Source organism: Phoenix dactylifera, chromosome 17 (assembly GCF_009389715.1).
Source record: "Phoenix dactylifera cultivar Barhee BC4 chromosome 17, palm_55x_up_171113_PBpolish2nd_filt_p, whole genome shotgun sequence".
In the NCBI taxonomy this organism is placed as follows: Eukaryota; Viridiplantae; Streptophyta; class Magnoliopsida; order Arecales; family Arecaceae; genus Phoenix; species Phoenix dactylifera.
Window position 1 is genome coordinate 15,034,670 of NC_052408.1, and position 14,144 is coordinate 15,048,813.

General features: G+C 36.6%; 1 protein-coding gene across 2 annotated transcripts; it reads left to right on the plus strand.

The window, feature by feature from the left end:
• Positions 1–2,254: 2,254 nt before the first annotated feature.
• LOC103705555 (probable serine/threonine-protein kinase BSK3) lies at positions 2,255–13,989 on the plus strand. Of its 2 annotated transcripts, XR_005506729.1 has the most exons (12): positions 2,255–2,587; positions 2,773–2,922; positions 3,009–3,229; positions 3,777–3,912; positions 5,346–5,479; positions 5,570–5,675; positions 7,062–7,147; positions 8,474–8,662; positions 9,872–10,036; positions 10,912–11,025; positions 13,056–13,351; positions 13,475–13,989. XR_005506729.1 is itself a non-coding variant. In XM_039115187.1 (11 exons), exons 2-11 carry the CDS (start codon positions 2,844–2,846, stop codon positions 13,299–13,301), a joined length of 1,476 nt encoding a protein of 491 aa, XP_038971115.1. In that variant the 5' UTR covers positions 2,255–2,587; positions 2,773–2,843; the 3' UTR covers positions 13,302–13,989. The 2 variants fall into 2 exon arrangements, 1 of the variants encoding a protein (XP_038971115.1); XM_039115187.1 differs by having other exon boundaries at positions 13,056–13,989.
• Positions 13,990–14,144: the final 155 nt, after the last annotated feature.

Below are 14,144 nucleotides of genomic sequence, written 5' to 3' on the forward strand. Positions count from 1 at the left end.
GGCATTCCCATGTATTGAGTTTTTGAATCTTTGGTAGTTTTGAGAGAAACCTTTCGACGACGATGAAAAAATGACGTCGAGGATGGGGACCATGAGGGCCATGCAAATGATGCCTTCTTTTCTCGACATTTATGAGCGGTTTCATGTTCTGGATGCTATTATGAGGTTGTCTAAAATGCAGGCAAGCTCTCCGAATGTAACATGGAGGTCTGCATTTATGCGGTGGAACAGCGTAATGCTATTAGCTCAAATATTTCTGATTTAGTTTCGTGACAATAATGCATCAAACGTCATTGATAGTTGATTAAAATTATGATGCAGGACAATAGTTACAAATTCGGCACCGTGGCCACAATGCCAACTTCCTCTGCCTATAATTTGGCAAAACAACAAGACGCAGCTTTATGCAGAGTTAGCTGCAAAGGATATGGTTTGCATATATTATGCCAGATCAATCTATTGTACTGTGCTACATCAAGATAGATGTTTTATAACCCAAATTAGAAGCATGCTTTATAATCCCTGCATTTAAAGAGTACAGGATCGAGATGTAAAATTTCTTTTGGGTTGATGTTCGCTGTTTATTACTGTAGTGAATTCTTTTTTTTTTTTTTTGTACTGTCCTGTTTTGCGCTCGCACGGGGAAGGGTTGGTGAGAAATAAGTATTTTGTCCTATTCTTTTCCAAAATTCTCTTTCTCATGTCATTTGCGTGCGAGACACGCCGACCATCTAATCCATTCCTCTCGGATTTTGAACCCTAAGTCATTTATAGGACATAAATTAGTTTTATGGCCTATAAAAAAATTTATAGTTATACCATATTTAGGCTGTTTTCCACGTGGTCCAAGCATTCCTCAAAGTATCGTTATCCATGTACCCCCGAACTTAAAAAATACCTAATTATAAACTTTGCACAAAATAGCTAATTCAGGACTTGAATCTGTGTCATGCGCTTGCCAACTAAAGCCTTTTATGTAAACTATCTTTTCTTAATATCTGACGTAGTCATGCACCTAATCAGAAAAGGATGAGAAAATATTCAGAAAATCCAAATATTAGCAACTAATGACTCCTAAAATTTCTGACTATAAAAGAATACCCAGATACAAATATAAAAAAAATCTAGCTATAAAAACTTCTTTCCAACATATTTTTATAGAAGTTGATCCTTTCTCTCTATCTCTACTGTTCCCCTTTCTACATATTAAAATATGTATATCATCCCTACGGGTATCGTTAGAAATGCAAGAAACTCTATTGCTTTGCATTCTTTTTATGAAGGCAGAAAATAGCTATTTAGATTTTTGGAGTTTTTACTCATAATTCGATCTTTATTGCTGCCGCCAAAAATTCGGGAGCCAAGCTTGAAGAGGTCGGACGGGCTTCAAGTTAAAGAGAGCGGATAAAGCTCTAAGTTGAAGAGGTGACTTGGAGAAAACAATTAATTGTAGCTGTGCTCAAATGAAGAAATATGCCCGATAACTGATATGAAAAGAAGAAAGAAAATCCATACAGAATAATTATCGGAAGAGTAAATTTTTAAAAAAATGGTAGAAATTTGAAAAATTGCAAACGATGGCATCTGCAAGTGTGTGAGAAAGAGTGCCCCTAACAATTTTTTGAGCACTAATTATATAGAATGGGGATTAGTGCCTGTTACCAAATAAGGCAAATGTGCGCCATGATAACTGCTTTTATCCTCAACAATTTATCAATCAATGCAATCATGATCATTCATCAAATAATTTTAAATTTTCAATCAATCAAAGAATCGGACCATCCAACCGAGATCTAACCGCATAATAGCCGAACAGGCCAATAATTTGACCCTTGGGTCCGCAATCCTCAATAATTCATCTCCACTTGACCCTCAGAGCAAACCAGCTTCATGTTGGTTGGTGGGTCTCACGGACCAAGCAGCAGCCGGTAAGCGGCAATAAGGTACGTATGCAGACGCAGTCTCCTGCCAGCCAGCGCAAAATGCCACCGAACCGCTCCCTCCCGTAGCCGTGATTGATGGCGGAGTCCACCGATCCAACGGTCAACGAAGGCCTTCCTCCGTACGGACGATTCATCCAACGGTGGCGATGCGATTGTGGCGGGAGAGGGGCAGGCGGAAAGCTACGAATAAGGACAGAGACGGAGAGGCGACTCTCAGTTCACCGAGACGCGTTTTTAAACGGCTTTATTTATTTAATATTTTAGCAGTAGAAATTCTACTACGGCGGTGGAATACGAGGAAAAAATAAATCAAGTTTTAAAGAAGGACGCCAATAAAATAATCGTTAATCGTAATTAAAGGGCTTGGAAGGACGGCATGTCGGTATAATTTTTTTTAAAAAATAATAATTATGTTTCGCAAAATAACCCGAGGACGAGATCGGATCTCTCTCTCTCTCTGCGTCCCTCCATCGTACCCTCCCCCTACGCCGCTTTGAATCGGCCAGCGGTCCAAATACTTCGATTTGGTCGAGTCGGTGGGTCTTCGATCGAGGGCCAGCTCTGGTTTTCTCGATCCAGATCTATTGTTGGAGCTTGATTCTTTGCTCTGGTGCTGTTCAATCGAGCAGCAGCAGTGGACTCAGGTAGTTTCTTTCTATTCTTTGATCAATCCCAGATCCGGATGGATAGCTTGTCCTTTTGATTGGAATCTCTTGAATTGGATTGTTTGTTTCCAAGGTTTGGTTTGGAGTGGGATAAAAATCGCTTCAAACTCTGGAAATTTGGTGGGCTGAATGGTTTTCTTTTTTCTTTTTTTTTCGGATTCCAGCTCGCTGCAGCTAGCGAAAATGTTATTGTGAGTGGATTTGGATTGTTCTTAGTCTTTATATAGAGTTTGGGATGGGTTGTCGAGTGTCCAAGTTGACGTGCTGTTGGGGTTCTCGGTACAAGGGGACGGTTCTTGAAGCTCCCGATGTTGGTGAGTTCGCAGGCCTGATTTGAGTTCGAACTCTTGTTTCAGAGAGTCAGTCGTGGGTGGTGATGGTGGTGTTCTTTTTGTTGCAGAGACTGAGGAGAAGGGAGAGACGTATGACCTGCCTCCCTTCCAGGAGTTTTCTTTTGAGCAGCTTAGGTTGGCCACTTCTGGTTTTGCTGTGGAGAACATCGTTTCGGAGCATGGGGAGAAGGCCCCGAATGTTGTTTACAAGGGGAAGCTGGATGCGCAGAGGAGGATTGCGGTGAAGAGGTTTAATAGGTCCGCATGGCCTGATCCCCGACAGTTCTTGGTACTGAAATTCTCTCCTTTTACTATCCTCTGGACTTAATTCCATCTTTTGTTTTCCTTTTCCTGGAACTAAAATACAAGTAAAAGTTAGGCAAAGTTTAATTTTATGCTATGTCATCATATAATGGATTCAAAATAGATAGGTATGGAACACATTAAAGTATTTCTTTACAGTTGTGTTGTCCTTGCTCCATGAAGATGAGGTCATGATGAGGCCAAAAATATTGTGTGGTAAACTACGGGCAAATGAGATGCATGCTGGGGAGATGAGACTCCTAAAGTGGAAGCTGGCTAAAGAGGGTAACACCGTTATAATAATTGATGACATGAATGGCCAGATAATTTTTTGTTAGGAAATAAATTTATGAATAACTTATTATGATGGTTTTGATCAATACCAGGGAACACTAAGTAGTGCTTCATGATGGCTATTTTAACAAGTAGAAGAATAAATATTTTGCCAAATATAGGCTGCTTGCAGTATGCTATCCTATTTGCATTCTCAGTGTGCAAAATCACAAATTTTGACAGCTTAATTTTTACTTTAGGAAGAAGCAAAGGCTGTAGGTCAGCTTCGAAACCATAGATTGGCAAATTTGCTTGGCTGTTGTTGTGAAGGTAATGAGAGGCTGCTCGTGGCAGAGTTTATGCCCAATGATACACTTGCAAAACATCTTTTTCATTGTAAGTTTCTGATGGACGCCGCCACCTTATTGTATGTGTTATTGTTGTTTATTTTTGGAAATCTTTATTTACTAATCCAGCATGTTCTTTTTCTATTTGAATGTGAAAGTGGTGATTTAAAATTCTTTGAAATGAAAGCTATACTTGCACCATCCCTATTTAAAAGGATTAATATTATATTTGTGTGTTCTTTAGAATTTAATTTAAAGATTTTGATAGTGGATGCACCCATACGTAACTGACGTTTTTGTATTTAAATGAAGCAAGCTACTTCCTTCAATTTCAAAATTACAATTTTTTCTCTCCCTTCTTCTTCCTCTCTCCCTCCCCTAGTAATATCATCACTGCCCTTCTCTTTTATGTATCATCATTGGCCATCCCTAACAAGTGTTGATGCAACTAACCTTTTCTCTTTTCTTTTGTTTTGTTTGGTTTCAATTTTGGGTCTAAATGACAGCAGAATGTTCCACAAAACCTCCTTAATTCCATATTGACACAACTAGACCTGTGCATAGACTGAGCTGGGTTGGGTCGGGCCAGACCGTAGCTTCAATATTAACATGAAATCTCTGGGACCAAGCCCAACTTGATGTGGCCTCAGGCCACTATCCCCAGCTTAAGCTCTGCTTAATGATAGATTGGAAGGCCCAAGCCCAGCCTGGTGTGGCTCAAACTCCATGCCCTAGATCCAGAGGATGGTGTTGGCTATTGGAGGTAGCTGCCGGCAATTGTTGCCTGGGGTGGGGTGAGGTGGGGAGGGAGGATGGTGGTGGAACCTCTCCTCCTCTCTCCGATTAGATTAGGGACAGGATAGGAAAATACTAATTTGACTATAAGAACGCCAAACTATGCCAGACCTATTTAATTTTTATTGAGCCCGGACCTAGCCTAATACCTAGTGCACTAGATATTTGAGCTCGAGCCCACCCTGTTGGGCCAGAAATGCGTGCCCAAGCCTGCCCAAAATCAGGCTGGTGTGGTCCGGGCTTGATTTGCTTAGGTCTAAGTTCATCACCAAGCCTCCCTTCTTTCTCATGCATAATCACTGTTTTTCAACTCCTCAATAATATGGCACAACTCTCCACCGAACCATCTCGTCGTTCTAAATGAGTTCAACACTGTCCTACAAGGCCCTTGTATATCATCTTGCATTAATCACAACCTGTATCATTCCTGAATCATTCAATATTTGTCTATCTCAGTACCAGTTCAGCTCTTAAGCTTGTTCTATCTGCTAGAATTTCATTCTCATGGCTGCTTATTAGCTTTCTAGCCACATGTATTGCCTTGATTTATCCATTATTTTTTTTTCTTGTTGTTGTTTTTTCTTGTCTTATGGTGCCAGTGACATGCTTTGTTGCTCTTTCTCTGCCATTTAAAATTCAGCATTTAATTAATTTATATCTGATCCTTTTATCTCTTCCATTTTATAGGGGAAACACAACCTATGAAATGGCCAATGCGATTAAGGGTTGTACTCTATCTAGCTGAAGCCTTGGAATATTGCACTAGTAAGGGGCGTGCTCTCTATCATGATCTTAATGCCTATAGAGTTTTATTTGATGATGTGAGTATGTGGCCGTATGTTGGTCTGATGCCATCATTTTCTTCCTGCACTTGTGGTTTGTATCTCTTATTGTGGATTACTGTTCTGCAGGATTGTAGTCCTAGGCTTTCATGTTTTGGCTTGATGAAGAACAGTCGTGATGGCAAAAGTTATAGCACGAATTTGGCATTTACCCCTCCTGAGTATTTAAGAACTGGTATGTACCTTTTGCATGCTTAAAGTTCTCTACAACAAGTGGGCACTGTGGATTAATGTCCCTCTTCTCTAAGGATGTTTTGTCTTTGATCCTTTCTGGGATCTGGACTGATTGACTTTGTGAAGTCATCTTGAGCTTAGATATCGGGGAAACCCACTGTGCTACCAATCTGTGTTGACTTATACAATGCCTTGCCAATACAAATAACAAAATTTTCCACTATCTGCATTATTTGACAATTGATATCATAAACTCATAAGAATGAAATGACTATTGCTGATAAGGAAATAGAAAAGCTCTTTTGGATGATGTCTTCTTTTTTGCCTAGACAGTCAATCAATTATAAAAAGAGCAGATGTTTCTGGACATTGTTATTTATAATGGTTGTTAGTTTTGGCTTGTGTATAGCCTAGAAGTGAATGCCAACTCAAGTAATTTGTTGGGCATGAAGGAATAAATGCCTAAACAAATATCTTGTTTGTATCAGAAACGTCTATGGCAACATGGAAAATGCGAGAATTAATTATGGGTTTAACAGTTTTTGAGTTGGTGAGCCTATGCTATGGGCTCATTTGAATCCATGTCTTCTGGTTGACATAGGTGTGGTTACAATTGGTAGTCAGAGGACAGTATCAGTTTGTAGATTGTGCAGGAGATGTAGACTTATATTGAGGCTAAAGAAGGATGATCATGAGGTGGAAATTGAGGTTGATTTGAAAAATGCAGAAGATTATGATTTGTTATTAATTGAATTAATTCAAAGTTTATAATGGCAATTTTACGCAACTATATTTGGACAAGTTATTAATTTAATCTATGTGAATTAATTCAAAGTTTATAATGGCAATTTTAAGCAACTATATTTGGACAAGTTATTAATTTAATCTATGTTATGATACCAATTTTGTTTTCTTTTATTTTCTCAGCCCTAATGCATGGCTGCTTATTTAGGTAATCCTGTGTTGTTATGCATCAAAATGTGTCTATAATCTCTTCTTATTTGGCCGTTTTGTCTTTTGATGATTGCAACCGTAAACATTAGTCAAAGCTATAATGTTAAGTAGGATGCTAATTTACATCATCCATATGGAAGTTCTAAAATTTACTCTATGAATAGTGTTTAATGTTGTTGTTTGTGATTCTGGTAAACTACTTAAAGGAATTGAAATGTTTTATTGGAGAATGAGATTTAAAGTTAGAATATAATTGTTTCTTCATAATATTTTATGCGATTGTCACATTTGTGCCTTGTGTTGTACCTCAGATATGATAGTGTCGATGGTTTGACTATTTGCTTATAAGGTGTGAATTTGTGGATGATCCATATAAGTTTTGATAGGGTCACTATTGTTTATATCATCTAATTTCTTATCATTGAATTTGCAGGAAGAGTTACACCAGAAAGCGTCATATATAGCTTTGGTACGTTGTTGCTTGATGTTCTTAGTGGAAAGCACATCCCTCCTAGTCATGTAAGCAGTATTTTTTGACCCACTTCCATGTCAACTGTACAATGCTTCCCTCGCTTTTTCTCCCTTTGCTTTTGATCACAAATTTTGCTGAATAAGCACAGCTTGGTAGTTGGAACATGAAGTCTTTGGTTGAGTGTCTGAACAAAGCCTACCGTAATACTGCCTTCACCTAAAAGTCACTAATAAAAGGAGAGAAAGCAAAAATATCAGGTCATTTATATACATATACACATGTACACGTGTACACACATGTATAGACGTGCACACATATATATAGATATATACATGTACATATATACATATACATACATGCATATATATATATATATATATATATATATATATATATATAGATATATGTATATCTATGTGCGTGTATATACATGCATACATATATGTGTGTGTGCACGCGCGTGCGCGTGTGTGCATGTGCGTGCGTGTGTATATGTATATACATGCATGCATGCATGCATGCATACATGCATGCATGCATGCATGCATCCATATATGTGTATATGCATGTATCTATGTGTATATATATGTATGTATGTATGTATGTATGTATGTATATATATATATATATATATATATATATATATATATATATATATATCTATGTGTATATATATGTATGCATGCATGCATGCATGTATGTATGCATTTGTATGCATGTATGTATGTTATGTATATACATTATGTATATTTATGCATGTGGTGATAGAGAGCTAGACAGAGAGATATTTTAGAAGGGGCAGGGCTGGCTTTTCAGTGGGAAAATGTGTGGGTTGGGTGTAGTGCAAAATGGGTGATTAATTATTTTATATTATTAACTATTACTATTCACTTTTGTTGTAATCATCACCCCACAATCACATTATTTGAGTCATGATGCATGGCAAATAATGGGGTGCATGGAAATAAATCACAGTTAATGTGAAAAACATTGCCCAATGAAAATACAATCTTGGTTTGATAGGTTTGAACAGATGCCAATGTGACTCACAATCTTGGTTCAAGTGTGTGTTCTCATTGGTCATGATTAGATATGGAACTAGGAAATCTTCTCAGATCAAATCAGATAATGAAGATAGTATAATGTTTAATTAATAGGAAATATGCAACTTGATCTTCCAGGCTCTGGAGCAGGCATATGTTGATTGGTTCATCTGAATGATGATTGTTCAGAATTTTTCTCTCATTGCTAGATATAATGTAATAATACTTTCCTTTGACATTAAGTACTCTGTAGTTTGTTTTTTCTTAGAATTCCTTTGCCTGCATCAGTGTATCATGCTGAATCTAATTGGTTCTAGAATTTCTCTGCAGGCCCTTGACTTGATACGAGATCGTAACTTCAACATGCTGACGGACTCATGTTTAGAAGGTCAATTTTCAAATGAGGATGGGACTGAATTAGTACGTTTAGCTTCAAGATGTTTGCAGTATGAGCAACGTGAGAGGCCTAATGCAAAGTCGTTAGTTCTTGCATTGACTCCACTTCAAAAGGAGACCGAGGTGAGTCCAACTCCTTCTCTATCCCTCTCTCTATTGAAGCGTGCTGGCATATTTCTTCTTTTGTACTTGTATTACAGTTTAGTGCAGTGGAATGGATTGGTCATAATGAAGTTTATTTTTTAATATTTATGGCCGTAATGAAGCTTATTTTTTTAATATTCATTTCTATGTGATTCTACAGTTTAGTCATGCTAAAGTTACCACTTATGCGTTTCTTATAGTGAGTTAAGCTCATCGCCAATCTGCATTTCTGCCTGAAATAATAAATGTGGTATAGTCAGGAGTTCTATCAATGAAAGAATCTTCTTAGTCACCATCTGTTAAACTTAGACCTCAAAATGATGGTGTTCTATCTGTTCGAAGAAGTGAAGCCTGACTTTTTTTCATCATCTTCTCGTCTGATTATAAATACTCTAGTTTGAAGAATTCTGATTGTGTTGATTTATTCATGTTGGGCTAAGCGGTGGGGAAGAGCTTTAATTCAATGTGTATTCCTGTATGTTTTCAACCTGTTCATTTGCATTGCATTGGTTGGCGGACTTTCACATTTGCACTTATAGTTTCCACATGACAATAAAAAAGGGAAGGCCCTTCTGACATTGATATTACAATCAAACTCTAGGTATATTGTGGTTACAGTAACGTTATCCATGGTTGTGCAACACATGACTCCATTTTTCTCTGTCTAGACCTCAGAACTGCCAACAATTTTCTCCTAACCGGAACATCCTTCATGTGCATTTCTTTGTATTCATATCTCAGAGACAACAAATTGTTTGTGCTATTTCTTGTACACTGAGTGCAAAATTTAGATGAATCATTTTTTTTATTTTTTTCCTTTCGAAAAAAATTGAAAATGCAGTTTCATTGACTGGTTAAGTGACCAAAACATCCTTAGCCATTTTTATCTATCTCCAGTTCTGGATAATGTCCAAGGCTGCTGCTTAAGCCTTTCATGCATATAACATCCAATGCATGGTGTCTTTTCCATGCACACATTCATGTTCTATTTGTAATTTCTACTTGTTATACTGGCGATTTATACTGTTAATGGAACTTAAGCTTGTAATCTTAAAGGGCACATTCTACATACGCCCAATGCATCTTTATGCTTATAGAGGCCTGTGAACTTTCAGAGTGTCAAGAACAAATCAATGGTTTATTTTCTTATTTAAATCATGATGAATATTTACAAGATATTTTTTCCAGGTTCCTTCTTATGTTCTGATGGACATGCCACGTGGTGGTGCATCCTCATTGGAGGCGCTCTCTCTTTCCCCACTTGGTGAAGCTTGCTCTAGAATGGATTTGACTGCAATACATGAAATCCTAGAAAAGATTGGGTATAAAGATGATGAGGGAACAACAAATGAGGTTGGTGTACGGGACTTCCATTTTCAATTTTTCAGTGATAGATGTAAACTCATGTGTGTATAAGATTAGTGTGTTTTTGTTTGCGTGGATGTTACCATTCACATGCAAATATTTGTATAAATGTTCATGCAAATATTGGTATATTTGCTAGCTGCAATGATTTCCAAAGAAGAGGGAGTGAGAACGAAATGATGAGCTTATATTGATAGAAGCTCCTTAAGGGTTTAAGCTGCAATGAAAGAGATAGAACAGTTCTGGAGACCAGAATACCATGACCTTTTCTTCTGAAAAATTGCTTCTGTGCCTTGCCGAGATTGAGAGAACAGGATGCAAGAATTGTGCCACCTTTTTAATGACTCCGAATAGTGTTTCTATCCCATTTATATATTCTACTATTTCTTCCAACTGCAGCAAACTCGGTTTTTGGCAAGATATAGTTTCTCCTGGTGCCACACTTTAGAAGAAAAGGCAGATAAGCCCTGATTTTACATGCTTGTAATTATGTTTATGTCTTTTGTTTCTTGTGATGCTTTGACCATCGAAATTGATTCAGATGGTAGAACACTAGAGTTTATTAAAACCGAGAGTTTTAACTTATGTAGAATTTGTGAAAGTACCTGGGCTGCAGAATTTTTATCTTGTTGATGGGGCTTCCGGCAGAATAGATAAATATAGATGATGCTTTGCTGCAATACTTATTTAATTACCAAGTTACTGATGTTGGTGTAAGCATAGGCTACATTTTTCATTTCTGGCACATCACTGACATGGATGTTTCAACCATTTCTTGCAATTTGATCTGTTATACTTTGTAATTATTTGTCCATTATATTTGTGTTTTCTTATTTTTTTTCTTTTTTCTTCCTTTTTTTCAGCTTTCATTTCAGATGTGGACCAATCAAATGCAAGAAACATTGAACTCAAAGAAGAAGGGTGATACTGCTTTTAGGCATAAAGATTTCAATACAGCAATTGAATGCTACACCCAGGTTACTATATGTTTACTAATCACTTGCTAATTTTTACCATTTGAATACATTTCTAGAAATTTTCTTGATGTACAAATGCTTAATTAATTCATAAATGCATGTTTGATGTCATTTATACTCATGAAACTCACTATTTTCTAAATGCTAAAAATAGTCATCATTGATGATGGCAAGTTCCTTTTTGTTATCTTGCTCAAAATGTTACTATTCCCATTGTTCTAGAAAATTTATTTACAAATAATAAGTAAACAGAAGATATAAAATTGTGTGACTACATATTTCTTTTGAGGACTGAATTAGATACCTCTTAATTCTTATGCATAATTGATACACTATGTATCTCCTTGGGATGTTTAATTATGCAAATGATTCAATGAGTCATAACTAGGAGTATTTCAATCCCCTTAGTTTTTCCTTAAAAAAACCTACAGCAGTGCTCCATTACCAGTTTTGTAAGGAGATTTTGTGGCTGAGGATGATCTTTGCCATATAGTTTCAGAACCTTCATGTGCTAATTGAATCATTTTAAATCACTCACCATTGTCTGATTATTTGACAGAAGTTAATGCATCATGATATGAATGTTGTTCAGCCAAAATGTTTAAGAGCTGCAATTGGCTTTTATGCCATATGATGAAATAAAACACTGAGGACTTTAGCATTATCTTGTTTATTTTTCATTGTTATTTTTTGAGACCATCCAACTTTTCTGCAATATTTTCTGTCATGTAATTAGAAATGTCTCGTCTATAAGAAAAGAGTAGAAAATGACAGGTAAAAATCATATACTCTATTATTTGAGCCATAAGGTGAGGCAGCAGACAGGAATTCTAGAGATCCTAGCACATAATACTTAAGATAAAGTTGTTTGACCTATTATTTTTTGTTGTTAATTTGCATCCTCTACTTCTTGTACTTGTATGGGTTTTTATTTTTCTAAATTGTAATTGTTGTTTAATAATACATCAGTAATAAACTGCATGGATAGGTTATGGCCTAAATTTTATCTTTATGTGTGATAAAAAAATCTCTGCAGTGGATTTTGGATGCTATAACTGATGCTTAGGCTTAATGAAGGACCTTCATCAGATTGCATGTTTATGATGCAATCTTTTGTATCAATTGATTTGCTTTGAAACTAGTATGCGGCAAATATACAACATTGGAGCAGGAGGTGAAAAGAAGCTGCAACTTTCATTTGATAGTTTTATTTTTGATCCTTAGGTGTTTAATGTCTAATTTCGGTAGCTTTTATGTAAAAAGAACAGTACTTCGTTTATTTATGAAGAAATAATCATTGTACGAAAAGTTGAGAGGAGTCATTGCACAAAAGTTGAATTATATTCTAGTCTGCATTAAATATCCAGGTGACAGAATAATTTTGTGTCTTTCCTATATAAGACAATTTATTAGTTTCAGAAATTAATGTTCTAGGAACTTGGGTTGCAATCTATGACATAGATAGTACCTGTAATATATGGGCAAAGAGTTTCCTAGTACATATCATTTACTGGGTAAGAGTTTTCTTCGGTAGCTTTTATCTTTATGGTTGGAGTTGGATGCAAATATTGGAATGATGTTGGCATCTGTTTTTTATGTACTCACATGCTGATGTCTCTATGTGTGGTTTTTTTTTTTATAACTTATGAATTTTGCATCTGGCACTTGATGGAAATTTTGAATTATGAAGGCAGATTGTATCTCTTTTTTTTCATTCATCATTCATGGTTATTGTCCGGTGCGCATTTGATATACATATATATTTTTTATTGGATCAGCTGCTTTACAAAGCCCTTGTATATATGCATCTAACATCATTCATTACAATATCCTTGAATTGCTGTGGTAGATCCGAAACCGACTCCCAATTAGAGATTCAATTTCTGGGGAACTTTATAAGTTTGTTGTTTATATCATGCTATTTTTATGATTTACTTTTACATCATATGGAACTGAAAATGTAAATTTATTTCTTGATTTAATAGATCTGCAAGCCTATGTTATTGAATAATTTTTTATATGACATGCAGTTCATTGATGTTGGAACTATGGTTTCTCCAACAATTTTTGCACGGCGCTGCCTGTCGTACCTGATTTGTGACATGCCACAGCAAGCTCTTAGTGATGCAATGCAGGCCCTAGTCACATCTCCAACTTGGCCAACTGCATTTTATCTTCAGGCTGCTGCCCTTTTTGCCCTTGGAATGGAAAATGAAGCTCGAGAAGCACTGAAAGATGGGTCATCCCTAGAAAAAAAGAAGGATGGGGGGCACTAAAGACAGGCTAAATTGACTGATGGTAGGGTGATGAATGCTTGAATTTTCAGGTATTATCCCCTGTAAAAATATTAAATTTTGAGCAAAAGATATAACCCATCTTCAAGTTTCTGAAAATATCAAGGAATACCGGACGGTTGATTTAATGATTTTTAAGGGGCTTGCTGTTTCAGGTTTAGGCACATACAAGACAACAATCTTTGTTAAGCAGGTTTTGTTCATTTGCCATGTGGATAGCATGCTTCATAACCCCCTGCTGCTGTACTCCAAACCTCTCCATATGCATCATGCATGTATATATGGAAGCAACAGCCAGCATAGTGCCCCCGAAAGAATTTGCAAACTGATTCTGTCTGACAAGGATTATGGGAAAGCTTGATCCTTCATCCCTAGATAGAAGTTCTGTACTGTTTTTTTCCTCCGAAGGCATGCGTTGTAAATCTCCATCTTGCTGGTAAACATGTAATTGTGCACAGCAGTGGAATGATTTAAATTGTCAGTGTGGCTCTTTCATCATCCGTGTGTCCTTATTGGATTTTTTCCTGAAGATTGTATTTTTTTGTGGAAGAACATTAGTTGAAAGGTTATGTATCCGGGAGTGAGTTTAATGTGGTAAAGGGGAGATTCTTTGGCTATTGTTCTTATGTTGTATGCGTTGGATTCCGAAAGACTACCGAGTTCCTCTCTCTTTCATGGGCCTTTTGGTATCTTTGTTTTTTTTCTTTTTCTTTTGTGATACCAGGTGTCTTTGGTTCAATAGAATTGCTTAAAATCGAAAAGTATTCATTTGGCTTTCAATTGGAAATAAATAATGGCTTTATTTTCAAATGCTTGAGCCCATGG

Excerpts from the sequence above, each read along its gene's own strand:
- LOC103705555 (XM_039115187.1), top strand. The coding sequence starts at position 2,844 with ATGGGTTGTCGAGTGTCCAAGTTGACGTGCTGTTGGGGTTCTCGGTAC. Across the intron at positions 8,663-9,871 it reads CACTTCAAAAGGAGACCGAG|GTTCCTTCTTATGTTCTGAT; the intron begins GTGAGTCCAACT and ends TATTTTTTCCAG. Across the intron at positions 11,026-13,055 it reads CAATTGAATGCTACACCCAG|TTCATTGATGTTGGAACTAT; the intron begins GTTACTATATGT and ends TATGACATGCAG.